Here is a 16,186-nt window from a genome sequence, read left to right on the forward strand (position 1 = left end):
CAGGCTAATTTAACATTTTTAAAATATTCAATGTAATTTATTTTAAGTCAAATGAAACCTAGTGGATTGGCAGAAAGCTAGAGGAGGGAGGGGAAGGGCAGCTGGAAGCTTCTCTCCCCACCACCAAAAAAAAAAAAAAAAAAAAAAAAAAAGCCAGGAAGGGAGAGGAAAGTGTTTTAAGTTTCTAGTAAACACTGTTTAGCAAAAGAATAATAGGAAAGTTGCCCCTTTCCCAAAGAGGGATGGAACTATAATTGTTGCCTTTAGCAGAGAGCTCAGATAAACCGCTGGGACTCATTCTAAAGTGACCCATCACTGCATTCATCTCTTCTTGAACTTTCAGTGAACCTGAGATTAAACAGGGGTGAGCAGCTAAGCAGTTTGTTGTTAGCAGCCTTTTCAACAACCCTTTCAGACTGAGTAAATATTGATCGGTTTGAATCTGATTGCCCCAGAGGAAAACACCATGGCATCTGAATAGCCTCCAAAAGTAAACTTTCAAAGGTGAAGCCAAGAGCAGACTTCAGAGCAAGAACTCAACTCAGCCTTAGGTTGGGGACAACCTGAATTTCGGGAGTACTTTGAGTGTGAAGGAAGTGAGAAAATGTTTGAAAACTGGAATTTTGTATTGTAATTATTCCAAGTCTCTAATTGACACTCTTGTCCTTTTTAAATTTATCAATAAAATGTTATTTTCTGTTTTCCATCATTTGTTGTTTCGGTGACCATTGCTGTCATTTTTTAGGGAGCTAACCATGTTCCTCAGAGGCCAAAACAGAAAAAGAAAGATCTAGAAATAGGGTGTGATAAGGGCCTCTGATTTAATCAATTGGGACAACTAAAAAGATACAAATGTTTTCCTTGTTGAAAGGTATATTAATGTTTCCTAAATGCATTGCTTGTTAACTGATTTATTCCACAACCTAGAGAAGGCTTTGGATGTTAAGCCATAATTTATTGTTCTCCGCTTTCTCAGCTACATTAAAACCAGTACCTTGAAGACTAGAATCTCCAGGATTCCAGCGGGTCCGACCCTGCTTTTAGATATTGAAATCACGGCAATGGCATGCAAATGACACTTTAACACATTAAAGAATTTGGAAACCAGCCATCTGTTTTGCTGTGTGGCCTTACACTAATAAACAAAAGATACTGTATAAGGCCAGGGTGGGAAATGAAAGAAAGAGTTGGCCGACTTTGAAGTTCTCCTCCATCCACTTGAGTCTTTCAGAGGCAACCCCAGAGCCCAGGATCCCAGAGCCAAGGGGAGGGCAGCGGGTGCCCTTGATATGGCCGCAGCAACTGCGCTTGCAAAGTCCAGGCTTGCCCCCTTTGACAGAAGTACAGGAAATCTCCTGGGTGCTCTAGGAGGCCTGCAAGTTTTTGTAGGCTTTCTCCTCCCTCTGCCAGCCCATCCTTTGTAAAACCCGCTTTAGAGAGGAAGGAAGTCGTACGCCTGTATTTGTGATGTTGTATTTCTCCTCTACCCTTGGAGCTAAATTAAAGCCTCTGAAAATGTGTGATGGTAAAGGAAAAGTGGTAAGAGGTCTGGGAGAAGAGCCATTTTGAACTTTAATTTGCTGGCTTCCTCTGTTAAAGAGCAGACACTTGCCTCAGTTGGAAGCTACTTGAACATCGAAAGACTTCAGGGCAGCTTTCAGAAGTTCACCTGGAAGAATCTTTTGAGCCCGGAGAAGAAAATAAAAACTTTTTTCCTGGGTTAGGGGATTAGAACTGGGTTATGGGTTAGAGCAGACCCATTATGGCCATGCTGGCTATAACATCAAAGCTGAATCTGATGGGAGTGAGATGTGTAACCCAGAGTGGGTGGGCAGGAGGCAGGACATGTAGAGAGTGGCAGGAAGGGATGGACATTGACAGGAGGGATGGGAGGAGAGATGCAGCAGGCTTCTGAAAACAGACCATGCTCAGTTTAAAGGGTGGAATATACTGGAACACTGCCTGACAAGCCGAAAAAGAAAAGGGGTGAGGTGGAGGCCTCATCCTCAGCTTTATACTGGAGCTCATTAAATGTGAATCTCTTAGCTCTTGGTTCACTGATGTGAGGAAAGACGGACTGAAGAGTTTGGGCTTTTGAAGGGAGTTCTGTTTATATATATGTCAACATTCAGTTGGAGGTGAAAAGGTTAGCACTTGACCCAGGAAGTATCCATGTTTGTTTCAAAAATAGATCCGCTTCATAAATTTCTTCACCATTCATTTTTTTCCATTATGAACTTGGATTATTTAATAAAGGAACTATTGTTATTTTAAAGAAAATCAACCTATTAAATAGGCATTAGCTAGGTGCTATGACACGCATAGGGGAAATTTCAGCTTCACAATGGAAAGCATTTACGTTTTTTCAAGAAAAGGCTCACCTCTGAAAGTACACACCAGCCTCCCCCCCACCACCCATGTGAAATGAACCAACATTGTTGGAACCAACAAATTGTAGCCAAGCCAAATACAGGGATGCTTAAGCATATGTGAAACTTGAATATATTTATTACAGACATCTTAAGACCCGTAAACTCTGCTCTGGATCATATTACTCCAGGATCTCAGAGCTGTTCATGATTGTACAGGAAAGGGGGAATATCATAGGCTCACAAAGAATAACTGATATAACTCAGTGTGGGGCTTTAGGGACATCAAAACATTGTGCGACATGCAAAAGACTATTCACGAATCACACAAAATATACATTCATTGTGCCATCCATCACATTAACAGTTGAGCTGAAAATACATCATATCCAGCTAAGATAACTGTGGAAGGGAGAAGCTGCTTTGAATAATACCTCTAGGTTCTGAATAATCCAGCACAAATTTTAAATAGAGTGTGGGCAGAGAAACAATCAAGGGGTGGGGATGGGGAGAGACTTAGCACAGGAAGCAAGGTTTTTGAACCTTGTGTTCTGTAGGCCTTCTTAACTCACTGAAAGAACAAATGCAGGCTACCCTCTGAGGCATCTGACTGAGTTTAAGTGAGCAATTTTATTCTTTAACCCATAATCACATATAAAATTGTACCAGCTTTGAGTTACCCACCCTGTTTTAGTCACTTAATCTAAACATTTCTAGAAAATCTGTATAAAGATAAATCTCTCAGGACAAAGTATTTACAACCAGCAAACACACACATGAAATTGAATTAAATAAAAGGATGAATTAATTGTGTAAACACGCTCATAGTGCAGCTCTTCTTTATGAGCTCCTGGACTCTCCTTTCTCTCCTACTTTAAGGGCAAAGTAGGGGAGAACTGTAAATATACAGGCAGGTAAAAGGCCTTCTTCTGACATGTTTCTGCTGGCAAAGGAGACTATACTCCAAAGGACATCTGAAAGGAATGGATTCTTCTAAAAGTAGGGAAGGGTGTTGGGGCTGTCAAAAAATTAATTATGGCACCTACTCTTCATCAAGGAGTTAGCACACACACCCAATCAAGCCTCTAATCTAGAATTCTCTGGAAACACATTATCCTGGCCAGGAGCTTCCCAGATAGGATCAGAAAGGAAGAAAGAGACTGTAAATGGAAAGGAAGATAAGCTAAGAATGTGCTTTGGGTAAGAAGTCTCCAGCTCTCAGAGTAGCCTGGGCTGTGGAGTCTGGGGCTGGGTGGGCCTCAGTGGGAGGTAGTCAGAGTGTCTGAGGTAGAAGATCCCGGGGAAGGAATGCAGGGCGAAGAGCTGGACTTCTCTGAGGATTCCTCAGCCTTCTCCTCACTTCCTGGCGGGGTGGCAGGAGAGATGGGCAAGAGGCCCTCCTTCTCTCGTTTCTTCTGCTTCATCCGGCGGTTCTGGAACCAGATCTTCACCTGGGTCTCATTGAGCTGCAGGGATGCAGCAATCTCCACCCTACGGGCCCGCGTCAGGTACTTATTGAAGTGGAACTCCTTTTCCAGCTCAGTGAGCTGCTTGGTGGTGAAGTTGGTGCGCACTGCATTGGGTTGACCCACGAAGCCATACTCTCCAACTTTCCCTGCGGGCATGGTGGGGAGCGATGAGAGAGAAGGGTAAACATTTTTACAATGCATAGAAGATTTCCTACACGCTCCAGAGCAACATTCAGGTAAAGAGGGTAAAGAGGTAAAGAGAATTTCGCCACAGAAACTGGGCTGGGTGACTGATGAGGTGTAAAGTGTTAATCCAAAGTCAACCATTAATGGAGGCTGGAGATATTAACGGAACCACACACCACCACCACCCACACACCTCTACCCACTTCCTACTCCAGAACCTCTAAGAACTCAGCCCTTTGAGAAACACAACAATCCCAGATGCTCCTCTGCCCCACACACCTGGGCAATCTCTCCACACAGAACAACACCGGTGGGAAGCAAGAAGTTTTGTTTGTTGTTGTTGTTTTAAGTATTAATTTTCCTTGGCAACTAAGCAAACAGGGTCCTTCCAGAACCATTAAGGAACATGCAAGGAATGGCAAGACTGACCTGTTTTGGGAGGGTTTCTTTTGACTTTCATCCAGTCAAAGGTCTGCGCTGGAGAAGAGGTCTCTGATGTAGGGGAGCGACAGGCTTCTTGGTGGCTGGCGTGGAGAGGGGACAAGGAGTTATTATACGTGGCCAGGGCCAGGCTCTGGTGCTCTTGTCCATATGAGTGGTGAATGTACTGAGGCGAGCCCACCGCGCCCCCAGCATAACCCTGGTGGTGGTGGTGATGCTGGACCATGGGAGATGAGAGATTTCCAGAGTAAACTGCGGGAGCGCACGAGGGGTACCCACCACTTACTTCTGCTTCCTGATTTAACGCGTAAGAGCTGTAAGGCGCGCCGAAGTTCTGCGCGCTGTAGCTTGGACCACAACTCGAATGGGAGTAGGACACCCCCAGGTTCCCGGGAGTCTGGTAGGTGGCCGGTTGGGGGTGGTGATGGTGGTGGTGGTGGGGCGGGCTGATCTGCACCCCCCTGCCCACTAGGAAGCGGTCGTCGCCGCCACAGCTGTTAGCACTGACCGCGCACGACTGGAAAGTTGTAATTCCATGGTCGGAAGGGTAGGCTCGAGCTGAGCAGGTCCCTGAGTCGCCACCGCTGAGGATAGGGTATTCCAGGAAGGAGCTCATTCTTGCATTGTCCATCTGTCACTGAGGGACGGGGTCCTGCGAAGCCCTGGGTGACCGTGCCAACTTTCTCACTTCCTCCATGGGGCCGGAGAAGAAAAATGATATGAATGTACAGTGCACAAGAGGGGGGGCGCGAGGGCGGAGGGCGCAAGGGGAGGGGCACGTGACTAAGTCAGCCAATGGCGGAGCCTCCTGCGAAAGTTTGCTGGCTCCCGCGGTGATGGATCACCGTTTCAGTGGCATTTAAATCCCCGGCGCTCCTCAGTCTAGGTGACGCGCAGTCGCCCCCCCAGGCAGCCCAGGCGGCGGCAGCATCTGCGGCGGCTGCAAGGGCAGATTTCGGAGCTCTGGGCCGAAGGGGAGCAGAAGACACCCTCTGCGCGCGCCGACTCCGCTCTCCCCCCCTCCGGGAGGTGGGGGCTGGGAGCCATCCTCGTCTCCGCCCCCTCCCCACCGCGCAATGAGAGATGAACTGGCAAGAGGTGAGAAGGGAAGAGGGCTCCGTCTCTCTTGGGTCGGGAATCAGTGGGCCAGAGCTCGCTGGTCTGCCACTAGCTCAGGTTCCGAGCCCGCAGTGCGCGGAGCAGGAAGGGTAGCTCCCCGGGCGCTTTCACTACACAGTCCCTGCTGTGGTGCCGGGGCAGTAAGGCGCGCAGAGGACAGTGGAGTAGGACGAGGCCAGGCCACCAGCTCTCCAAGCTCCGCAGGGAGAGGGAAGTGCGCAGAGGATTGCCTGGAGAATCCCGGGTGGGCGTGCGGGGGACAAGGGGAAAACAAAACAAAACAAAAACTTCCCTTCTCCAAGGAGGGTCTCCGAAGCCTACTCCCCCCACCCCAACCGATTATTAGCAAGGCAATGTGGAGGTTCTGTAATTCGACGCTCGGGAGCGGGGGATTGGTAGTAGTTAAGCTTGCCGGAAAAGGCCGGGGGTGGCCGTGCTCTTCGCCCTCCCTCTCTCCTCGCTCTCCGCCCCTTTCTCCTCCCCACTCAGCTTTGCTCCGGGAACCAGCCCTACGGGATCCGGAGCTGCTCGGCGGCTGGATTTTGAAGGGTAGGAGGCGGGGGAGAAAGATGACGCTAGCGGACGTGGCCAGCGTGGGGGCCGGGCGGCGCGTTGCAGGCCATCTGCCGGCTCCCTGGGATCCAGGAGCCTGCGCGCTCCGGCTAGGGCCTCAAAGGGCGAGACCACAGCCCAACAAAATACACTGGACACCCCCCCCCCCCAGCAATGGTGCTCGCTTTCTGGAGGGGGAATGTTAGGAGTGGTAGGGTTTCCTTTATCCACTAGCCGCCGCCCCCCCCCCCATTCTACTCCACGTCTGAAGTGGGTAGGGGCTGGCAGGTGGGAGGGGCGGTGGACAGATGGCTGATGGTGGACGGGATATTTTCTTCTTCCCCAACAACACCTCCTCCCCTTTGTAACTGACTGTGTAGTTCCTTGTGCGAACCTTCAAGTCTTTCCCTAGAGAGACGCGTGCAAATCTGAGCGTCATCCCAGGCCAGGGGTCCTGTTCTCCATCACCTTCATCCTACCCTGATGCTGACGGGGTCGTTAATTGCTGTTTACTATTGGGTTTCGTGTCAACCCTTGGCTTGTAGAGAGAAAATGCCGAACTGAGACCGAGAATTGATGCATTCTTAGGTAAAAGAAATCCAGAGATCATACAAGAAGCTTTGCAGGCGATGCAGTATAGATTTTTCCCTGACCATGTTTACCACATCAGAATCGGACAGATAAAATTTATCTGAGGATGGGGTTCCCACTCCCCTCTAGCTTTCCCTCCCCAGTTAGAAGAAGGAAGTTTTGCTTGAGGCATGCACATTTCAAATGTTAGTCAACCTTTCTGCATTCTGTTTTCCACAAACAGAAGTCTCCCTCCCCCCAACCTGCCCCCACCCATAAGGGGAACTCTTGTCCCTCAGTAGCAAAGAAGCATTTACCCCCAAACATTTTCTTTCGAAACGGTATTTTTCTGTGACCTTTGACCCATCCCCAACCACGGTTAAGAGAGAGCAGGGATAGGAAAGGAATTCCTGCCCCAATTTCAGCACCTGGGGATGTTCATCTTCAGGAAGGGAAAAGGAAAGGCGGCCTTCCTGGAGGCGGCTTCCTTGGGTGCTCCAGACTTCCAACGGTGGGAGAGAAGGGGCTCCTGTAGAGGAGGAGGTAGGACGTGAGAGGGTCGGTGTAGGCATTGCGGACGATCAGCTTTCCGAACCAAAGGACGTTCTTTCCCCTGGCCTCATTCTTGTCCCTTTGTTGGCTTCTGAACAGCCTGGGTTCGCGCAACCCCCTTCGCCGCAGGACTTGAGCCACAAAGCCGCCAGGGGCCTCAACCGCTCTCCTTCCTCTGCTAGTTCTCGGCCTCGGCGCTCCACTCCTTCCACTTCTCTTCCTCCCTCCCGGCCTCATTCCCGCGCCAGCACGGGAGGGAGTGTGTTTCTTGGGACCACATGCATGCGCTTGCACGTAAGCCCGCAAGGACTCGGGCCGGCGACCGATCCACCTCCGCGCACTGCTCCCGGCTCCCGGCAGGCCAGACTCCTGAAGCCGAGCCTGCTCCGCCCCGGCTGGCCGCCCAGAGCGCTGCTCTCCCGGTGTTGCTTACAAAGGCAGTTTAGTCTGGCCTCGAGCCCGTGAGGCTTCCGTAGCTCCGTGCTTTCCCCACCCTCACGAAACCCCGGGGTTCATACCGCCTTGTACAAGACCCTGGTTTTTTGAGCGTGTAGGCCAGCGCCCCACGACTCGTGCAAAAGTCTCTATAAATGCCCTGGGAGAGTGGGCGAAAGGAGAGCTCGGTTACTATTTAAATGATGGCCCGCGAGCGGCTTGCTAGCCTCAAAGTGCCTCTTTCAGGGCTCTTCTACTAGAAAGGGAAGGAGCAAGGAGGAGACAAAACGCCGCCGAGGCCCGGAGCTGTTCATGGCATCCGCAGCTCAGCCAAGCTGTTGTTTTAAAAGAGCAATAAAAATGAATTATGACTAAACGCCTTCTAACTTAATGCTTTCGGACGGGGATCCCGGGCAAATACGTAAGAGGGTTTTTATTTGTGCATGTGTTCCTGCAATTGATCTCTTTGATGACATTCTCATTCATAGAAAGCGTTTGATTTATGAGCGTAGGACGAATCGCAAACAGCAGCGGCGCAGCCCTGGCTGCGGCCCGGGCCGCTCTGCTCAAATCCGCGCCTGGGGCTGGAGACCCGCCCGGGTCCTCACACGCCTCCGCCGCTGCCAGGATTTAGGGGGCAAGGGGCTGGAGAAAGGTAGGGTGCAAACCCATGGAGAAAGACCGCGATTTCAGCGTAACTTCCAAGCCTTAGCTTTTAAGAGCCGGGTTCCTAAATCAACCCGCCCCCCTGCACATGTTGCTTACAGGCTGCGTTTTCTCACGGTAAGTTAGTAGCGATCACAGCAGAGCTCAGGGAGGGAAAAAAAACAGCATGGGGATATGTAAGAAGGGGGAAAAAAAAAACAGAACAACCCAGTAACGTGCCCTAGATCACATTTTATTGATATTTCATTTAAAGTGCTTTTTCTCCTTCTCTCTCTAGAAACTGGGTTAATTTATAACCTGGGGCGCAGAAACTCTCCATTTTAAATCTCAACTTGGTAACCTGACTTCACAGCTTTAATGATCCATTATTTGTCATGTAAACAGATTTAAGAATGAAATATTGATTTTTCTATCCCTGAAAAAAGAATCCTAGAATGACTGAACCAGAGGATTGGAAAGAACCCTTTCTGAAGTGCATTTTCCAGCCAGTAACCATTGTTTTGTTTTGTTTTTGTTTTTCTCTACCTTTTAGGTCTGTTTGCCTGGACCCATCAGCAGCTGGGAGACTAATCAAACACACTGAAAATGTTTCCGGGATTGTGGGGGAGGGGTTGGAATGTAGATGTTTGAAACAAATGTGTATAAATAAATGAATTGTTGATAACTTAGTTATTGACCTGAAGACTGGTAGCTTGTTAAAGAAACTCCATGTTTCTCCTTCCTGGAGTTGGGGTTTCTGTAGGCACTTTATTTCTCCACTTTCAAAGGCTTGGGCTTGGCCCAACTCTGAGGCTGCCCAATCCCGCTTCTATTACCAATTTAAATCTATGGCTTGAACCTCTACACTAAAAAACCAAATCCATTCCCTTTAAAAAGAAAGAAAAAAAAAGAAAAAGAAAAATACTTCTTGGAAGTCCTAACCATTTTCTGGCTTTCTTTTCGTTGGTGTCTATTGAAGACTTTGAACATGCCCCCTTAATAAATATATTAAAATTGAAAAAAGAAGATGAATTGTGACCAGAATTTTATTTACCAAGTTAGACTAAAGGAGGAAAAAGAAACCGTTATGAGCCTTGAGAAAGAGGGGGGGGAGAAAAAAAATAAGAAAGCTACTTATAGCAAAGGAGAATTTATTCTACCAAAAATACTCATGACAATGCATCCTAAGGTAATACAAAAATAAAAAGAAAGTGAAGATACAATTATATGATCACTTTCTTGCAGGCCTCATATATTGCTTTCAGAAAATCACATAGAGGGTAGTTGGATTCAATTTAGAACAACTAAAACTCCAAAATAATCTGTAAAAGATGGCTCTGAAACTGGACCAGGAGACTCACTAAACAGAAAATCTTCCACATTTAGAGGACAGAGAGGGTAGGTCAAGAAGAAAAGAAAATAAAAATCAACTCTCTCGGAATAAAAGAAGGCCAAACCACCTGGTCAAAGGGGTTTTTGTTTTGTGATGCTTTGTTTTGCTTTAATGTTTTTAGTAATTCAGATGCTGCAAGTCGATTGTGGTGAGTGTGTCTGTAAAAAAGTCAAAGCTGTCAGCTGAAATATCTACGGGACTGTCCAGGGAACCTGGCAAACTGGGCGAGACAGCATCTGAAAGCTGCAGGCAGGAATCTGTGGAAAAAACGTTAAAGTCCTGCAAAGAGGGGACCTCGAGGGCCTCGGGACTGTCATTGTTTAGGCCAGAGCCACAGTTCTGGCCCATTGTTGACAAGCAGTTAGAAACAGTGGGTGACTGGTGCTGAAAATGTTTCAGATTTTTCTCATTGCTGGTTAGAGGCGAAACTGGGAAACTTTGGGAGTCGCCATTGTGTCCATTGGGAGCCTGCTGCTGAGAGAGGGCATTTTGCTGAAAAGTGTAACCTTCCCTCTCCAGAAGGGCCCCGGAGACGCTGAGGGCTTGCTCAAAGAGCGACTTCTCCTCCTCGTCCTCCTCCACTTTCTCAGAGTCTTCCAGGCTTTTAAATTTCCCTTCGCTGTTTTGGTTCTCCTTGCACTGGGTCTGCCTCTTGTGCTTCATCCTCCGGTTCTGAAACCACACTTTCACTTGTCTCTCAGTCAAATCCAGCAGTGCTGCAATTTCCACCCTTCGGGGTCTGCAAAGGTACTTGTTGAAATGAAATTCTTTTTCCAGCTCTAAAAGCTGCGTGTTGGTGTAAGCAGTTCTCAGGCGCCTCGAGCCCCCGCCGCTGCCATCGGCGATTTCCAGGGATTCTGCGGAAAGGGAAACCAACAAGAGACACACGCACAGTTGGAGGTGGAGGGGTCTGAGCGGGGTTATTCCACTGGAGAATAAATATAGCAGAAAAGATCAACTGCAACAAAATGGCCGCCCCTGGATGCAGTAGAGCTATTGTGCTGCCTTTCCTGGGAGCCCAACCGAGGGAGACCCCATCTCTTCCACCTCCATCAGATTCCTGCCTGTGGCTCCCCCCAACCTCTCCATCCGGGAGCAAACTTTATATTAGCCACACCACAATTTATAATTAATGCATCAGCTGCTTAGCTGAGCAAGAGCGATCTATCACTCTTCATTACTGTCAAAAAGCCAAACTCTAGGACAACTAGACAAGAGGAGGTCAGTTCCAACTCAAATAAATCATCCCACGTTACACAAGTTAGGGAAAGTTTCCCCCCCTTTCTTAAAAATATATATATGTCTCATTGTGCAGCGCAGGATCCCTTTTCTCTCCATCAAACCCACTCCTGAGCCCACAGGGGAAGGGAAGGCAGCCAAGCATCTCTCCCTCTCTCTCCCCCTTCTCTCCCAGCCCACGCTCCCCTCCCCCATAACCGCTCCCCGGGCAGCCCAGAAGGGGAAAAGGGTCCCGGGACCTGGGGCCAAGTCTCTGGACTGACCTTTGTGGCTGAGGCAGGCAGGGCCGGTGGCGGCGGCGGCGGCGGCGGCGGCAGAGGCGGGCGGCAGCGCGGTTTTCTTGGCCGCCTTCTTCTCCTTCATCCAGGGGTACTCGGGCGGCTGCAGGGCGCCGGCGGGCACTGGGCTGCCGCGGCTGCCCGCGGGGCTCGGCTTGGGGCGGCCGCCAGCGCCGTGGCGAGGGTGACTGCCCGGGTTCAGGCTGGGAATGGTCTGCTCAAAAGGAGGAGGAATCAGTGTCGAGTGTGAAAGCGTCGAGGTCTTGATTGATGAACTTTGAAATGTATCAGCGACAGGGGGAAAAGATGTCAGGCACTCAGCGAGCGACGGCTGGCTATTGATAAAACCAATCTCTCGCTCAAATTCGTAATTCATGGCCTTCTCCTTGGAGCCCCCTCGGAGAAAAAGTTCCCTCTTCTGGAGGGGCTTTGGGGGGGCAAGGCCCAGGAAAAAGGCGAGAGCAGAGGGAAAAAAAAAATCTATCATAGAAGATCGCTGCTGGGGTGTTTTTTTTCTAATTCACTGATTACAGCCGTATGGGGACCGCGCTACTATTAAACTATTGAATTCATGGAGACAAGGTTGAAATTGGACCGAATTGGCTGTCACATGATTGCTTCTGCCCAATGACAATTTGGGCTTTAATCAAAAGAAGCCACTGTCTGTTTGATTGATCCAAAAAAGTCGGGAAGGAACGCCTCATTGGGGGCCAGCGAGGCTTTATTTACACTTTTTTCAGGGCAAAAATACATATATGTGGGTGTGGGTGGGGATGCCCGGGAGTGCGTGGGGGCGAGGGTGCCTTCCTGCCTCCTGATTAGCACAGATCTGGTGTGTGCGTCTGGTAGTGTGTGGAGTGTGAGTGTGTGCGAGTGTGAGCCCTGCTGCCGGGCCCGCCGGCGGCCGCCCTCTGCCTCCCCCGCACACTCCGCGCATTGTTTGGGACTGTCGGGAAGACGCCTCGCACCTCACAAATCATTTAAGCACCTCAGTCTGACGCCTGCAGTCATTAACAAAGTAATCCATTAATCTTCAAAGTTTTGACACCCGAGAGCCCCGCATCCCAGCCACATAAGTTCTGCTAAGGCAGGAGGAAGGAGCAGAGGGAGAGGGGAGATGAGACCGGGAGAAGAAAGAGAGAGGGAAGAGGGAAGGAGGGAGGGAGGGAGGGAGAGAAGGAGAGGGAAGAGAGAGAGAGAGAGAGAAGAGAGAGGAGACACAGAAAAGAGAGGGTTCATTTTGGGGGTCTCCCCTCTTTTATTTCCTTTTCCTCCTCCGCCTTTTCTAAAACCAGTTTCTGGATCTCGGAAGTGATCTGTTTTCCTTCCTCTCCGTCTTTCCCTCTTTTCTTCTTTTTCCCTCTTCTCCCCTCTCCTCTTCCCTCTCACTTCTATCCATCTCTCCTTCCCCAAACCCCTCCCGCATGCCCTCACCACCCCCCCTCCAAAGCCCAGCTCGGAGTCCGCGCCCTCGGACCCGGACCCTGGCCCATTGTTAGCCGGCTTTTCCACGGCAGCTATGCATCTGGCTCCAGAGGGAAGCGGAAGACGGGAGGCGGCTCTCGAAGCTTCCCAGCCTTCCTGTGCCATCAACTTTTCAAGAGTGGCTCGAGAAAGATAGATGCATGTGCCAAGCAAGACAACAACCCCAGGTCCATGTGTCCAAATCCCTGTAGCCAGGGCGGCGGCCACCCAAAGCAGTGCCACCTGGAGCAGGCTCCTGCGGCTCCTGGCATTCTGGGTTTCATACCCGTAGGGCTCGGGTGCGGTGAGTATTTCTGATTTCCAGGAAGTCTGTTGGAAGTTAGCAGCAGGGAGGGAGAAGGCGCTTGTTCCTTTCTCTCTCTCTCTCTCTCTTTTTCTTTTTCTCTCCTTCTTCTCCTGGTCCTTGTAGCTCTGATTGTGGGCTTCTGGGTTCAGATGCAAAACGTGCTCCCTGGCATCCCAGATTGTCTCCTGCACCTTTCTGCTCCTTGGCCACCTGGGATGTTTGCACTCAGGTTCTGCTGCGGGAAACAGTACCGCAGGTGAGAGAGGGCAACCTCAGGAGGAATTATAAAGGTTCTCTATTCTCTATTCACGCTTTCTTTTTTTCCAATTCGGAGACTTGAGACTGAGGGCATCTTGGACTGTGCTGGAGGTTTCAAAAGATAACACCTTTGGGTACCAAACAATAACTTTTTAAAAATCCACCGAGCCAGAAAGAGGGGAAGAGGCTGAGAGAGAAATCTGAAGGTATCTCTTTTCCCTCAGACCCTGAGGATGAAGATTCGCTTTTGCTTCCTTTGAAATGGACCAAGTGATCAGACTCCCCCAGGCCGGCAGGCATCCGTGGCAGGAAAATAAATCATTCTGATGGCCAGGGAGAGAGAGGTTGGTGGGGGAAAGAAATCTACGCGGAAAACAAGAAAGGCCAACCGCGGCACAAGGCTAGGACTCCATTTCTGAGGCCGGCATCAAAGGGGGCTTGGGTAGAAATTAGATATAAAGTGGCCTCCATCATTGACTAGCCCAGAGCATCGCCTTACAGATAGAGATGCTATTTTGGAAAATGTGAGGTTTTTCAGTTTTCTTGCTTTTATTCCAAACAAAGCTCTGAAGGAAGTCTGGGTGCGATCAATCTTGCTCACCAAAAGCCTTGACAGCTTCTGGCCCTTAAGAACACATTTCAGCTTCGAGCTCTTTCCAAGATCAAATGTGGCCGAGCAAAGAGGAGAGCAGGAAACGCAAGTAAACAAGGAAAACTAGTCTTTTTAAAGATCTTTTTGGCAGCAGGAAGAGTTATAAGGCGGCTTTTAGGAAAGGTGCTTTTGCACATTCTGGGATAGTGGCTTTGGCATTTGTTGTTACAGAAATAATATTGAGGGGTTGAGGGGAGGGGGAGTTAAGGAGAGGGAACAGCGCTGCCCCCATATCGCTGAGGCTTTGTCAGGGGCTGCGTGGGTGAGAGCTTTCTGCTCGCCTCAGCGGCCTTAATTCAAATACCATCTGGAAGCAAACCCTTTTCTTTGACCATTCAACACTGAAATCTTCCCCAAATCTATTACTTTAACTCAGGAATATTTCAATAAGGACTTATTTTTAATATCTTAGAAGCTGAAGGTGAGATCAATATTTTTTTTCTTTGAAACCTAAAATGAATGTTTTGACTGCTAAGATATGGGAAATCATACTGGAATCTCATTTAAAAATCCGTGCCCTGAGGGAAGGAGGATGCCTCCAAACCAGTCGCCTCTCAGCTAAACGGTAGATTTTAGAAATGGGTTCAAACAGTGGTGTCTCCGAAAGATTTTCCTCTGTGAACGGATAGCGCTGGCTAGCTCGTTCTCTCTCTCTCTCTCTCTCTCTCTCCCTCACACTCTATCTCCGCTGTTCCTTATTTTGCCAGGTAATTTTATATATGTCTGTAAAATTATTACTCATAGAAAGACTTCTGTGGTTGCTTAGCCTGTTCAGTTCAGATCTGAACAACCCAAAACAGCGGAAGCTCCAGTCCTCACAAAGACTGGATTTCCAGCCTCTGCATTTCTGAGGTGCGCCATATTTTGGCAGGGAGGTTGGGGTGGGGTGGGGAGCAAATCTATTCCTTCCATAACCCAAGCTCTTTAAAAATCCAGAAAAACATGTATGTGTCTCAAGAGCTCCAGACAGATGTGGGAGAAGCATCTCTGGCTGTGAGAGAAACACCCAGATCTCTACAGCTCCCTGGCTTTGCATCTTCCGAGCATTTTTCTTTTTCTTAAAATGTGAGTAGGTCCCCTTAAAGCAGCTTCTGTGGACCCAGGAGATACCCCAAAATGGCTCCAGGGCCTATTTCTAAAGATCATCTGAGGGAGCTTCTCAGGGGAAAGATAGAGGCCATGATGATGGATATTTTGGATTGCAAACAAAATGGCGACATTTTTCATCTCCGTCTCTGAAAGATACAATCCAGGGAGAAGGAGGATTTATTTCTCACATCAGATGCTTCTGATCCGAGACGCAGGTGGTTTCTCACTTCCAATTTAGAAAGGGAATGTTGATGGGGATACAGTCCTGAGGTTTTCACTTTCTGAATTTGGTTCCTTCTCCAAGCAATTCTTTAATATAAAAATAAAAATATTTCCCTTTCCTGTGCCTGCTTTTGGTCTGCCAGCCAGTGAGCTGGCAGCCCTATCTCCAATCCAGGAGTAGAAATGTAATGTTTAGCTCCTGCAGCATCAAATGAAAGAAGTACTTATAAAATTGCATTTTTATTAGAAAGATACCAATCTCCTTTCTTTCTCCTCCTCCCCGGGGCCATAAAAGGAGAGTGAGGAGGGATGAAGGAGAGGAAATAAATCCAGGGGATGCCAAATCCTAAATTCCGGGATGAAGAAGAAGCTGGGACGCCAGCAGTCCAGGAAGGGCTTGGGGAGGCTCCTGGGAGTTCAGCCTTTCTTCTGCTGGATACCTGGGTGAAGCTCTGTCTCCTTCGAGCCTCCTAGCTCCAGTGGCGATTTTAAGAGTCATTCTCTCCTCTTGGAGCGATAAGAGACTGAAGAGCATCCACAGAGAGTCCGTTTGCTCCAGAAAATGCTCTGCATCCTCTGCATGGCTCATGATTCCCAGGGTTCAAGCATTGGCTGGTCCGCTTTGACCTGGAGGAAGATCTTGGAGAAGACATCCCTGCCTTACTCCCCAGCGGGGCCGCTCAGGCACCTGTGCGTCCCCGCCCCGCTTCAGGCCGGCTGCCTTTTGTTTGTCCCGCAATCAGCAGCTCGCAGCCCCTGCGGGGCCGCGCAGGCCCCTCCGCGGCAGCTGGGAATCAGGCAGCCCAGCGGGCTGGCGCTCGGCCTTTCCAGAACTGCCCGCCTCCGGGAGCTCCTGCAGCCTTCCCAAGAATTCGCCATGCTCCCAGGCGAGCTGCCTGGCCAGGCCGCACTCCCGGAGCTGGAAGGCTTGCCGCGGCCTGTTCAG

The 16,186-nt window shown here is 49.4% G+C and overlaps 2 protein-coding genes and 1 long non-coding RNA gene across 4 annotated transcripts; 1 reads left to right on the plus strand and 2 right to left on the minus strand.

The window, feature by feature from the left end:
* Positions 1 to 2,486: 2,486 nt before the first annotated feature.
* HOXA1 (homeobox A1) lies at positions 2,487 to 5,271 on the minus strand. Of its 2 annotated transcripts, XM_059171427.1 has the most exons (3): positions 4,752 to 5,271; positions 4,454 to 4,548; positions 3,853 to 3,984 (listed from the first exon to the last, which is right to left on the minus strand). In XM_059171427.1, the coding sequence occupies exons 1-2, from the start codon at positions 5,094 to 5,096 to the stop codon at positions 4,489 to 4,491; spliced, it is 405 nt and encodes a 134-aa protein (XP_059027410.1). In that variant the 5' UTR covers positions 5,097 to 5,271; the 3' UTR covers positions 3,853 to 3,984; positions 4,454 to 4,488. The 2 variants fall into 2 exon arrangements, with proteins under 2 accessions (XP_059027409.1, XP_059027410.1); XM_059171426.1 differs by having other exon boundaries at positions 2,487 to 3,984; positions 4,454 to 5,271.
* Positions 5,272 to 5,334: 63 nt separating this feature from the next.
* LOC131829542 (uncharacterized) lies at positions 5,335 to 9,027 on the plus strand. The gene is made up of 2 exons (XR_009352902.1): positions 5,335 to 5,563; positions 8,892 to 9,027. It is a non-coding gene; the product is annotated as an uncharacterized LOC131829542 (long non-coding RNA).
* HOXA2 (homeobox A2) lies at positions 8,571 to 16,122 on the minus strand. The gene is made up of 2 exons (XM_059171423.1): positions 11,234 to 16,122; positions 8,571 to 10,588 (listed from the first exon to the last, which is right to left on the minus strand). Exons 1-2 carry the CDS (start codon positions 11,733 to 11,735, stop codon positions 9,849 to 9,851), a joined length of 1,242 nt encoding a protein of 413 aa, XP_059027406.1. The 5' UTR covers positions 11,736 to 16,122; the 3' UTR covers positions 8,571 to 9,848.
* Between the last annotated feature and the right edge of the window lie 64 nt (positions 16,123 to 16,186).

This window comes from Mustela lutreola, chromosome 4 (genome assembly GCF_030435805.1).
Source record: "Mustela lutreola isolate mMusLut2 chromosome 4, mMusLut2.pri, whole genome shotgun sequence".
In the NCBI taxonomy this organism is placed as follows: Eukaryota; Metazoa; Chordata; class Mammalia; order Carnivora; family Mustelidae; genus Mustela; species Mustela lutreola.

Coding starts and splice junctions, on each gene's coding strand:
- HOXA1 (XM_059171426.1), bottom strand. CDS start 5,096: ATGGACAATGCAAGAATGAGCTCCTTCCTGGAATACCCTATCCTCAGC. Junction 3,985..4,453: donor AAGAAACCCTCCCAAAACAG/GTCAGTCTTGCC, acceptor CCATGCCCGCAG/GGAAAGTTGGAGAGTATGGC.
- HOXA2 (XM_059171423.1), bottom strand. CDS start 11,735: ATGATAGATTTTTTTTTTCCCTCTGCTCTCGCCTTTTTCCTGGGCCTT. Junction 10,589..11,233: donor TGCCTGCCTCAGCCACAAAG/GTCAGTCCAGAG, acceptor CCCTTTCCGCAG/AATCCCTGGAAATCGCCGAT.